The 11769-nt window shown below is 65.2% G+C and overlaps 1 protein-coding gene across 1 annotated transcript; it reads left to right on the top strand.

Annotated features, from left to right (window-relative positions):
* Window positions 1-2474: 2474 nt before the first annotated feature.
* Window positions 2475-3048, top strand: LOC104579200 (trafficking protein particle complex subunit 5). The gene has a single exon (XM_010226790.2). The coding sequence runs from the start codon at window positions 2481-2483 to the stop codon at window positions 3045-3047; it is 567 nt and encodes a 188-aa protein (XP_010225092.2). The 5' UTR covers window positions 2475-2480; the 3' UTR covers window position 3048.
* The last annotated feature ends 8721 nt before the right edge of the window (window positions 3049-11769 follow it).

Raw genomic sequence — 11769 nt, 5'->3', positions numbered from 1 at the left:
GGGCCCTCCCCAACGCGGGTGTCGCGCGGTGTCACCCCCCCCCCCCGCGGTGTCACCCCCCCCCTCGGGTGTCACCTGCCCCCCCCGCCGTGTCACCCCCCCCCCCGCGGTGTCACCCCCCCCCCGCGGTCCCTGCGCTGTCCCCTCCCCCTCCCCCGTGTCCCCGTCGCGCCCCCCCCCCCCACGTGGAGGCCCCAACCCTGGTGCCACCCCCCAAGATGTCCCCAACCTTGGTCCTACCCCCAACGTTGACCCCTATGGTGGTGCCACCACCCAAAGTGACCCCAACCGCGGTCCCGCCGTCAACGTTGACCCCAACCGTGATGCCACCACCCAACATTGACCCCAAACTTGGTGCCACCGCCCACGTGGAGACCCCAACCTTGGTCCTACCCTCAACGTTGACCCCAACCATGGTCCTTCTGTCAATATTGACCCCAGCCATGAGGCCACCACCCACATGGAGACCCCAAATTTGGTCCCACCACCCACACTGACCCCGTCATGGTGCCACCACCCATATCGAGACCGTGAAGTTGGTGCCACCACTGAAGATGACCCCAACCATGATCCTACCATCAATGTTGACCCCAACCTTGGTGCCACCCCGCACATGGAGACCCCCAACTTGGTGCCACCACCCATGTGGTGACCCCAGCCTTGGTCCTACCCTCAACGTTGACCCAACCATGGTTCTACCCTCAATGTTGACCCCTATCATGATGTCTCCACCCAAGTTGACCCCAAACATGGTCCTACCATCAGTGTTGACCATAACGATGATGCCACCACCCAGTTTTGACCCCATCTAGGTCCTACCCTCAACCTTGACCCCAACCTTGGTGCCACCACCCAGGTACAGACCCCAGCCAAGATCCTACGCTCAACGTCGACCCAACCATGATCCTGCCCTCAATGTTGAGCCCTATCATGGTGCCACCACCCATGTAGAGACCCCAACCATGGTCCTGCCCTCAACATTGACCCAGTCATGGTCCTACCCTCAGCGTTGACCCAACCATGGTTTAACCCTCAACGTTGACCCAACCATGGTCCTGCCCTCAACGTTGACCCAACCGTGGTCCTACCCTCAACGTTGACCCCAACCTTGGTGCCACCACCACCCAAGTAGACCCCAACCATGGTCCTACCATCAATGTTGACCCTAACAGTGATGCCATCACCCATTGAGGTGCCTAGACCCCATCGAGGTCCTACCCTCAACCTTGACCAAAACCTTGGTGCCACCACCCATGTGGAGACCCCAGCCATGGTCCTACCCTCAATGTTGACCCAGCCATGGTCCTACCCTCAACGTTGACCCTAATCTTGGTGCCACCACCCGAGATGACCCCAGCCATCATCCTACCCTCAATGTTGACCCAACCATGATCCTACCCTCAACATTGGCCCTAATCTTGGTGCCACCACCTGAGATGACCCCAACCATCATCCTACCCTCAATGTTGACCCAACCATGATCCTACCCTCAACATTGACCCAACCATGACCCTACCCTCAATGTTGACCCTAATCTTGGTGCCACCACCCGAGATGACCCCAACCATGACCCTACCCTCAACATTGACCCAGCCATGATCCTATCCTTGACATTGACCGTAATCTTGGTGCCACCACCCAAGATGACCCCAACCATGGTCCTACCCTCGATGTTGACCCAACCATGACCCTACCCTCAACGTTGACCCAACCATGACCCTACCCTCAACGTTGACCCTAATCTTGGTGCCACCACCCAAGATGACCCCAACCATGATCCTACCCTCAACATTGACCCAGTCATGGTTCTACCCTCAGTGTTGACCCAACCATGGTCCTACCCTTGACGTTGACCCAACCATGATCCTACCCTCAACGTTGGCCCCTATCATGGTGCCACCACCCAAGATGACCCCAGTCATGATCCTACCCTCAACATTAACCCTAATCTTGGTGCCACCACTCGAGATGACCCCAACCATGGTCGTACCCTCAACGTTGACCCAACCATGGTTTAACCCTCAATGTTGACCCAACCATGGTCCTACCCTCAACGTTGACCCTAATCTTGGTGCCACCACCCAAGATAACCCCAACCATGACCTTACCCTCAACATTGACCCAACCATGGCCCTACCCTCAACATTGACCCTAATCTTGGTGCCACCACCCAAGATAACCCCAACCATGATCCTACCCTCAACGTTGACCCAGCCATGGTCCTACCCTCAATGTTGACCCAACCATGACTCTACCTTCAACATTGACCCAGCCATGGTCCTACCCTCAATGTTGACCCAACCATGATCCTACCCTCAACGTTGACCCAACCATGATCCAAACCCTCAACATAGACCCTAATCTTGGTGCCACCACCCATGTAGAGACCCCAACCATGACCCTACCCTCACCGTTGACCCCAACCTTGGTGCCACCCCCCGCGCTGACCCCACGTGGGCGCTGTCCCCGCAGGTGACGCCATGGCCGCGCGCTTCACGCGGGGGAAGTCTCCGCTGCTGGAGCGCCCGCTGGGCCGGCCCCGCTGCGACGTCAGCCTGGGGGCCTTCGCCCTCCTCTTCTCCGAGCTGGTCCAGTACTGCCAGAACCGGGTCTACTCGGTGGCCGAGCTGCAGGCCAAGCTGGCCCTGCTGGGCCGCCAGGTCGGCCTCCGCCTCCTCGACGTCCTGGTGAGCCGCGAGCGGGGCCTCCGCCGCGAGACCAAGCTCCTGGGCGCCCTCCTCTTCGTCAAGGGCCCCGCGTGGAGGTCGCTCTTCGGGAAGGAGGCCGACAAGTTGGAGCAGGCCAACGACGACGACCGGACCTTCTACATCATCGAGCGGGAGCCCCTGGTCAACGCGTTCATCTCGGTGCCGCGCGACCACAGCAGCCTCAACTGCGCCGCCTTCACCGCGGGCCTCGTGGAGGCCCTGCTGGCCGCCGCCGGCTTCCCGGCCAAGGTCACCGCCCACTGGCACAAGGGCACCACCCTCATGATCAAGTTCGACGAGGCCGTGGTGGCCCGCGAGCGCGGCCTCGAGGGGCGCTGAGGCGCCAGGGCCTCCGCCCCGGCCTCCCTGTTGGCCCTTGGCCTCCACGTTGTCCTTCCTGATGGCCCTTGACCTCCAGGTTGTCTTTCCTGGTGGCCCTTGGCCTCCTCTTGGCCTCCCTCACGTTCCTCAGCTTCTCTCCCGGCCCTCCTGGTGGCCTTTGGCCTCTACCTTGGCCTCCCTGGTGGCTCTGGGCCTCTCTCTTGTCCCTCATGATGGCCCTTGACCTCCACGTTGTCCTTCCTGATGGCCCTTGACCTCCACATTGTCCTTCCTGGTGGCTCTTGGCCTCCACCTTGGCCTCCCTGATGGCCCTTGGCCTCCTTCTTGTCCCTCCTAATGGCCCTTGACCTCCACGTTGTCCTTCCTGGTGGCTCTTGGCCTCTGTCTTGGCCTCCCTGGTGGCTCTGGGCCTCCCTTTTGTCCCTCCTGATGGCCCTTGACCTCCACGTTGTCCTTCCTGGTGGCCCTTGGCCTCCTCTTGGCCTCCCTCGCGTTCCTCAGCTTCTCTCCCGGCCCTCCCGGTGGCCTTTGGCCTCCGCCTTGGCCTCCCTGGTGGCTCTGGGCCTCCCTACTGTCCCCTACGATGGCCCCTTGGCCTCTACCTTGGCCTCCCTGGTAGCCCTTGACCTCCCTTTTGTCCCTCCTCGTGGTCCTCGACCTCCATATTGTCCCTCCTGGTGGCTCTGGGCCTCCCTCTCGTGCCTCCTGGTGGCCCTTGGCCTCCACCTTGGCCTCCCTGGTGGCCCTTGGCCTCCCTCTTGTCCCTCCTGATGGCCCTTGACCTCCATATTGACCTTCCTGGTGGCCCTTGGACTCCTCTTGGCCTCCCTGGTGGCCCTTGACCCCCACATTGTCCCTCCTGGTGGCCCTTGGCCTCCTGTCCCTCCCCGTTGGCCTCCTCCTCCCTGCTGTCCCTCGGCCTCCCTTGGGGACACAGGGTGGCCCCTGTCCCCCCGCGTTGTCCCTCCTGTCCCTCATTGTCACCATAAACCTCCTTTGTGCCCCGCAACGCCCCTGGCTCCTTCTTGGGGACCTTGGGGACACCGGGGCCCCCCTGAGGGGACGTCGCGGGGGCCCTTGTCCCCGTTGGGGACAACATGGTGGCCCTTGGGCCCCCTGGGGACAAGGAGGCTCCAGCACGGGGAAGGGGGCGTCGCTCTGGGGACACTGGGGTGGCTCTGGGGACATAGGGGTGTCCCTGTGCCCCTTGGGGACACCAAAGGCCACCCTTGGGGACACTCTCACCCCTTGGGGACACTGGGGCTGGGGACACCCAAGGCCACTCTTGGGGACAGCAGCCTCTCCCTTTGGGGACAGGGAGGTGTCACAATGTCCCTTGGGGACACCCAAGGCCACCCTTGGGGACACCCTACCCTGTTGGGGACATAAGAGTGTCCCTGTGCCCCTTGGGGACACCAAAGGCTGCCCTTGCGGACAGCCATCTCCCCCCTTGGGGACATTGGGGTGTCCCTGCACCCCTTGAGGACACCCTGACCCCTTGGGGACATCAGGGTGTCCCCGCACCCCCTTGGGGACACGGTGGCCGGTGGCTGTGCCAGGGCCTGGTGCCACCGTGGTGCCACCGTCACTGTCACGTGGCCCTGGGGACAAGGGACCCCAAGGGTGGGGGGGGGGTGACGGGTGTCACCGCAGGGTGGGGCCGGTGTCACCAGCAGTGACACGTGTCGGGGGGAGGTGACACATCCCTGCGGTCGGGGGCCACCGCGGTGGCACGTGGCACTGGGGGGGGCACCCGTGGGTGCGGGGACACGTGACACAGTGGGGGGGGACAGGAACTGGGTGTCACCCGCCGCGCGGGGGACACTGGGGACAGCGGACGCCATGGAGCCACCGCGGGGAGGTAGCGGGACACGGGGGACAGGGACACCCACAGGGGATGGGCACGGGATGGGGACACCCATGGGGGACACAGGGGGACACGGGGGGACACGGGGGGACAGGGACACACACAGGGGGTGGGCACGGGATGGGGACACTCATGGGGGACACAGGGGGACATGGGGGGACAGGGACACCCACAGGGGATGGGCACGGGATGGGGACACCCATGGGGGACATGGGGGGACAAGGGGGGACAGGGACACCCACAGGGGATGGACACGGGGACACCCATGGGGGACACGGGGGGACACGGGGGGACAGGGACACCCACAGGGGATGGGCACGGGATGGGGACACCCATGGGGGACACGGGGGGACACAGGGGGACAGGGACACCCACAGGGGATGGACACGGGATGGGGACACCCATGGGGGACACGGGGGGACATGGGGGGACATGGGGGGGACAGAGACACCGATGGGGGACATGGGGGGACATGGGGGGTCGGGGACACCCATGGGGGACATGGGAGGGGTGTGGGGGACAATGACACCTGTGGGGGACATGGGGGGACGGGGACACCCACAGGGGACACAGGGGGACATGGGAGAGATGGGGACCCTATGGGGGGATGGTGACAACCATAGGGGACATGGGGGGGACACACAGGGGGACAGTGACACCCATGGGGGACACGGGGACATTGGGGGGACGGGGATGTCCGGGGGGAGATGGGGACACCCATGGGGACATGGGGGGACACAAGGGGACAGTGACACCCCTGGGGGACGCGGAGGGATGGTGACACCCATGGGGGACATGGGGGGGACGTGAGGGAGATGGTGACAACAATGGCGGACACCAGGGGACAGTGACACCCATGAGAGACACAGGGGGACATTGGGGGATGGGGAGACCCATAGGGGATGTGAGGGGACAGAGACACCCGTGAGGGGACATGGAGGGGACAAGGGGGGACAGTGACACCCAGAGGGGACACAGGGTGACATGGAGGGGACAAGGAGGGACAGTGACACCCACGGGGGACATGGGGGGACATGGGGAAGATGGAGACAACCATGGGGGACGTGGGAGGGGACACGGGGGGGACAGTGACACCTATGGGGGACACAGGAGGACACAGGGGGATGGTGACACCCATGGGGGACATGGGGGGACGTGAAGGAGATGGTGACAACCATGGAGGACACGAGGGGGGGGACGTGGGGGGATGGTGACAGCCACCATGGGCATGGGGAGGACACAGGGGGTTGGTGACACCCCGGGGGGGACATGGGGGGATGGGGACACCCCTGGGGGACACGGGGACAGAGACACTCATGAGGGGACATGGGGGAACACGGGGGGGACAGTGACACCCATGGGGACACGGGGGGTTGGTGACACCCAGGGGGACGTGGGGGAGGGGACACGGGGGGTTGGGGACCCCGCGGGGGCGCCCGGGTGACCCTTGACCCTTGACCCCGCAGGGCGGGGCGCTGTGGGCGGGGCCGTCGCCGTCGCCGCCTCCTTCCTGCTCTGGGGGCTGCTGCTGCTGGGGCTGGCGGCCACGGGTGACCCCTGACCCCGGCCGTGACTCCTGACCCCGACCCTGACCCCTGACCCCAAACCCAGCCATGACCCCTCCCCCACCCCCCAGCCCGAGCCCCTCCCCCCCTCCATGGCCCCCACCCCCCCATGATCCCCCCATGTCCCTCCGTGTCCCCCCACAACCCCCATGTGACCGATGTGACCCCGGTGTCCCCCATGTCCCCCTGTGTCATCTGTGTCCTCCTCCATGTCCCCCCGTGCCTCCCCGTGACCCCCCGGGTCCCCCCATGACCCTCCGTGTCCCCGTGGGACCCCGATGTCCCCCCATGATCCCTGGGTCCCCCCATGACTCTCCATGTCCCCATGGGACCCTGATGTCCCCCCATGACCCTCCATGTCCCCCCATGTCCCCGTGTCCCCCCGTGACCCTGGTGTCCCCCCCATGACCCTCCATGTCCCCGTGGGACCCTGATTTCCCCCAATGACCCCTGGGTCCCCCCATGTCCCCCGTGTCCCCCCATGACCCCGATGTCCCCCCTGTCCCCCCTGTCCCCCCGTGTCCCCCCCGTGACCCCGCTGTCCCCCCGTGTCCCCCCGTGTCCCCCCGTGACCCCGCTGTCCCCCCGTGTCCCCTCATGTCCCCCCTGTCCCCCCCTGTCCCCCCCTGTCCCCCCCCCTGACCCCACTGTCCCCCTGTGCCCCCGTGTCCCTGTGTCCCCCCCTGTCCCCCCCTGTCCCCCCCGTGACCCCGCTGTCCCCCTGTCCCCAGACTCGCGGCTCCGCGGGGACCTCTCGGGGCTGCAGCAGCAGCAGCAGCGACTGCGGCGCCGCCGTGAGCGACCCCCGAGGGGGACCCCCCAGGGAACCCCCCAAGGGGACCCCCCCAAGGGGAACCCCAAAAGGGACCCCCCAGAGGGACCCCCCAAAGGGACCCCCAAAAGGGACCCCCCCCCAGAGAGACCCCCAAGGGACCCACCCCAGGGACCCCCCCCCAAGGGACCCCCCCCAAGGGACCCCCCAGAGGGACCCCCAAGGGACCCCCCCAGAGGGACCCCCCCAGGGAACCCCCCAAAGGGACCCCCAAAAGGGACCCCCCCCCAGAGAGACCCCCAAGGGACCCACCCCAGGGACCCCCCCCCAAGGGACCCCCCCCAAGGGACCCCCCAGAGGGACCCCCAAGGGACCCCCCCAAGGGACCCCCCCAGGGAACCCCCTAAGGGGACCCCCAAAAGGGACCCCCCAGAGGGACCCCCAAGGGACCCACCCCAGGCACCCTCCCAAGGGACCCCCCCCAAGGGACCCCTCCCAGAGGAGCCCCCCCCAGGGACTCTCCCAAAGGGACCCCCCCCAAGGGACCCCCAAAAGGGACGACCCCCAAAGGGACCCCCCCCCAAAAGGGACACCCCAAGGTGGCCTCCCCTAAAGGGACCTCCAAAAGGGACCCCCTGCAAAGGGATCCTAAAGGGACACCCCCCCAAGGGAGCCCCCCCAAGGGGACACCCCAAAGGGACCCCCCCCCAAAGGGACCCCCAAGGGACTCCCCCCAGGGACCCCCCCAAAGGGACACCCAAGGGGAACCCCCAAAGGGATGACCCCCCCAAAGGGACCCTAAAGGGACACCCCCAAAAGGGACCCCCCCCCAAAGGGACCTCTCCCAAAGGGACCCCCAAAGGGACTCCCCCCCAAGGGGACACCCCCAAAGGGACCCCCCCCAAAGGGACCCCCAAGGGACTCCCCCCAGGGACCCCCCCAAAGGGAACCCCCCAAGGGACCCTCCCAGGGACCCCCCCAAAGGGACACCCAAGGGGAACCCCCAAAGGGATGACCCCCCCAAAGGGACCCTAAAGGGACACCCCCAAAAGGGACCCCCCCAAAGGGACCCCCAAAGGGACACCCCCAAAAGGGACCCCCCCAAAGGGACCTCCCCCAAAGGGACCCCCAAAGGGACTCCCCCCCCCAAAGGGACACTAAAGGGACCCCCCCCTCCCCCAACCCCCCCCCATTTGGGACCCCCCCTTGGGCCCCCCCCGCCTGTGTCACCCCCCCCCCATGTCCCCTCCTGTCCCCTCTGCTGCCCCCCGACCCCTCCCCGTGTCCCCCCCAGCCCCCGCCCTGTGGCAGCGCCTGGGAAACCTGCGGGAGCGGCTGGAAAAGGAGGAGAAGGAGGGTGAGGGGACAAGGGACAGGGGACAGGGGACATGAGGGACATGGGGACAGGGGACATGGGGGACATGGGGGGATATGGGGATATGGGGGGAAATGGAGGGACATGGAGGACATGGGGACATGGGGACATGGGGACAGGGGACGTGAGGGACATGGGGGACATGGGGGGCATATGGGGGGACATGGGGACTGGGGGACATGGGGGGGATATGGGGGGACATGGGGACTGGGGGACATGGGGGCATATGGGAGGACATGGAGGGACATGGGGGACATGAGGGACATGGGGGGCATATGGGGGGATATGGGGGGATACCAGGGACAGAGGGACATGAGGAGACATGGGGACATGGGGACATGGGGGGACACAAGGACTGGGGGACATGGGAGGGATATGGGGGGACGTGGGGACAGGGGGGACAGGGGAATATGAGGAGAAATGGGGGACATGAGGACATAGGGGGACACGGAGGTACATGGGGGGACACAGAGGGATATGGGGACATGGGGGGACAGGGGGACATGGGGGGACCTGGCAGGACATGGGGCCACATGGGGGACACGGATGAACACGGGGGGACACTGGGGGGACATTGGGCCACCCAAGGGAGGTGGCCGGGCCGCGGTGGCAGCCGTGGTGTCCCCGTCCCAGGGTGGCACCGCGGGGTGGCCCTGCGGCGCCTGGAGGCCGAGGTGCGGCAGCTGGAGCACGAAGGTGACGGGGACGTCACCTCCCCCCGTGGTGTCCCCAAACGTGTCCCCAACCCCGGAGACCCCAATCCCGAACCCAACATCACCCCCTGGGGACACCAAAACCTGTCCCCAAACCCAACAGGACCCAATGGAGGACCTCAAAACCTGTCCCCAAACCCAATGTCACCCTCTTGGGGACCCTCCCAACTCCACCTGACCCAATGGGGGGACCCCAAAACTCAACTCCAAACCCAACTGGGGACCCCAAAACTTGTCCCCAGCCCCCAACATCGCCCACCTGGAGACCCCAACTCAACATGACCCAACTGGGGACTCCAAAACTTGTCCCCAAACCCCAATGGGACCCACCCGGGGACCCCCAAACCCAACCATTGGCCCCCAACATGACCCTCCGGGAGATCCCAACTCAATTTGACCCAACCAGGGTCCCCCAAAACTCATCCCCAAACCTGCCCCACCGGGGAGACCCCAAGACCTGACCCATTGGGGAACCCCAAAACTCAACTGGGGACCCCAAAACCCAACCTCAAGCCCCAACGTCACCCCCCAGGACCCTCCCAACCCAACCGGGGGACCCCAAAACTCAACTCTGACCCTTACCCTCCACTCCAAACCCAACCAGGGACCCCAAAACTTGTCCCCAAACCCCAATGGGACTCACCTGGGGACCCCCAAACCCAACTCTTGACCCCCAACATGACCCAACTGGAGAGCCCAACTCAATTTGACCCAAAAAGGGGCCCCTAAAACTCATCCCTGAACCCCAAACCTGCCCCAACTGGGAAACCCCAAGACCTGACCCATTGGGAGACCCCACAATCCAAGAGGGGACCCCGAAACCCAACCTCAAACCCCAACGTGACCCAACTTTAGACCCTCCAAAGTCATCCTGCCCCAACCAGGGCACCCCGACCGCCATCCTGAAGCCCAAACCCAACTGGGGACCCCAAAACTTGTCCCCAATCCCCAATGAGACCTAACTGGGGACCCCTAATGCACCTGGGGAACCCAAAACCCAACCCTGACCCCCCACCCTCCACCCCAAACCCAACTAGGGACCCCAAAACTTGTCCCCAACCCCCAACAGGAGCAACTGGGGACCCCAAATCCTGTCCCCACCCCCAGTGTGACCCACCTGGAGACCCCAAACCTCAACCCGACCTCCCTGGGGGACCCAACCCCATCCTTGACCCCCCCCCCATAAACCCAAACCTGATGGGGGAGGACCCCAAACCATGACCCGCCCATCCCTCCTTGGGGACCTCCCACGGTGTCCCCTGACCCCGGTCGTGTCCCCAGGGTGGCGCTTTGGGGTGGACACGTCCATCCAGGAGGCCAAGTTCCAGGCCCAGGTGGCCCAGCTGCTCACGGCGCTTGGTGGCCCCCAGCCCCACGAGTGACCCGGATGTCTGGGCCCCCTGTCAGGACCCGGACGCCTGGGTCCTCCCCCGACATCTCGGGGGACCCTGGTCCCCTGGGTGGCCGAGGGGCCCAGGCGTCCGGGCCCCGTCCTGCTCCGCTGTCATTAAACGTTGCCCAAAGCCACCGAAGCCTCTGGGAGGGGACCTTGAGAAGGTCCCATGGGGCCCCCAGGGGACAAGTGTCACCACCCCCAGGGTGGCCCCTGACCACCTGTCACCTGTCCCAGCTTGGTGTCACCTGCCCTGATGGTGTCACCCACCCCATTCCGGCGCCCTGGTGTCACCCGTCTCGTCCCATCATGCTCTGGGGGCTGCACGAAGGTCATTTATTGGCCCTGAGCATGGCTGGGGGCGGGATGGAGGTCCCATGGGTGCCAGAGGTCCCATGGGTCCAGGAAGTCCCATGGGTGCTGGAGGTCCCATGAGTGCTGAAGACCCTATGGCTGTTGGAGGCCCCATGGAGGCCCCATGGGTCTGGGAGGTCCCATGGGTGCAGGATGTCCCATAGGTTGCAGATGCCCCACGAGTGTCCCATGAGCCCAGGATGATGGATGTCCCATGGGTGCAGGTTCTCCCATGGGTCTCCCACGGGTCCAGGATCTCCCACGGATCCAGGATCTCCCATGGATCCAGGATCTCCCAAGGGTTCCAGGTGTCCCATGGGTGCTGGGTCACCCGGAGCAGCTGGATCTCCTGAGGTTCCAGGGTCTCCCACGGGTCCAGGATCACCCATAGGTGCTCAACCTCCTGTGGGTGCAGGAGGTCCCCAGGGGGGTGACGTTGGCCATGGCGGCCATGGGAGTGACATTGGCCATGGTGGCCGTGATGGTGACATTGGCCATGGGGGTGATGTTGGCTGTAGGGGTGATGTTGGTCATGGGGGTGACATTAGCCATGGTGGCCATGGGGATGACATTGGCCATGGGGGTGATGTTGGTCATGGAAGTGACATTGGCCATGGGGGTGATGTTGGCCATGGTGGCCATGAGGATGACATTGGCCATGGGGGTGACATTGGTCATGG

This window comes from Tinamus guttatus, unplaced genomic scaffold, assembly GCF_059628265.1.
Source record: "Tinamus guttatus ecotype Peru unplaced genomic scaffold, ASM5962826v1 Tinamus_guttatus_pri_ptg000728l, whole genome shotgun sequence".
In the NCBI taxonomy this organism is placed as follows: domain Eukaryota; kingdom Metazoa; phylum Chordata; class Aves; order Tinamiformes; family Tinamidae; genus Tinamus; species Tinamus guttatus.
This window is presented reverse-complemented; position numbering and strand designations above follow the sequence as displayed.

What these genes read in the sequence shown, in the direction of transcription:
- LOC104579200 (XM_010226790.2), top strand. Translation starts at nt 2,481, where the DNA reads ATGGCCGCGCGCTTCACGCGGGGGAAGTCTCCGCTGCTGGAGCGCCCG.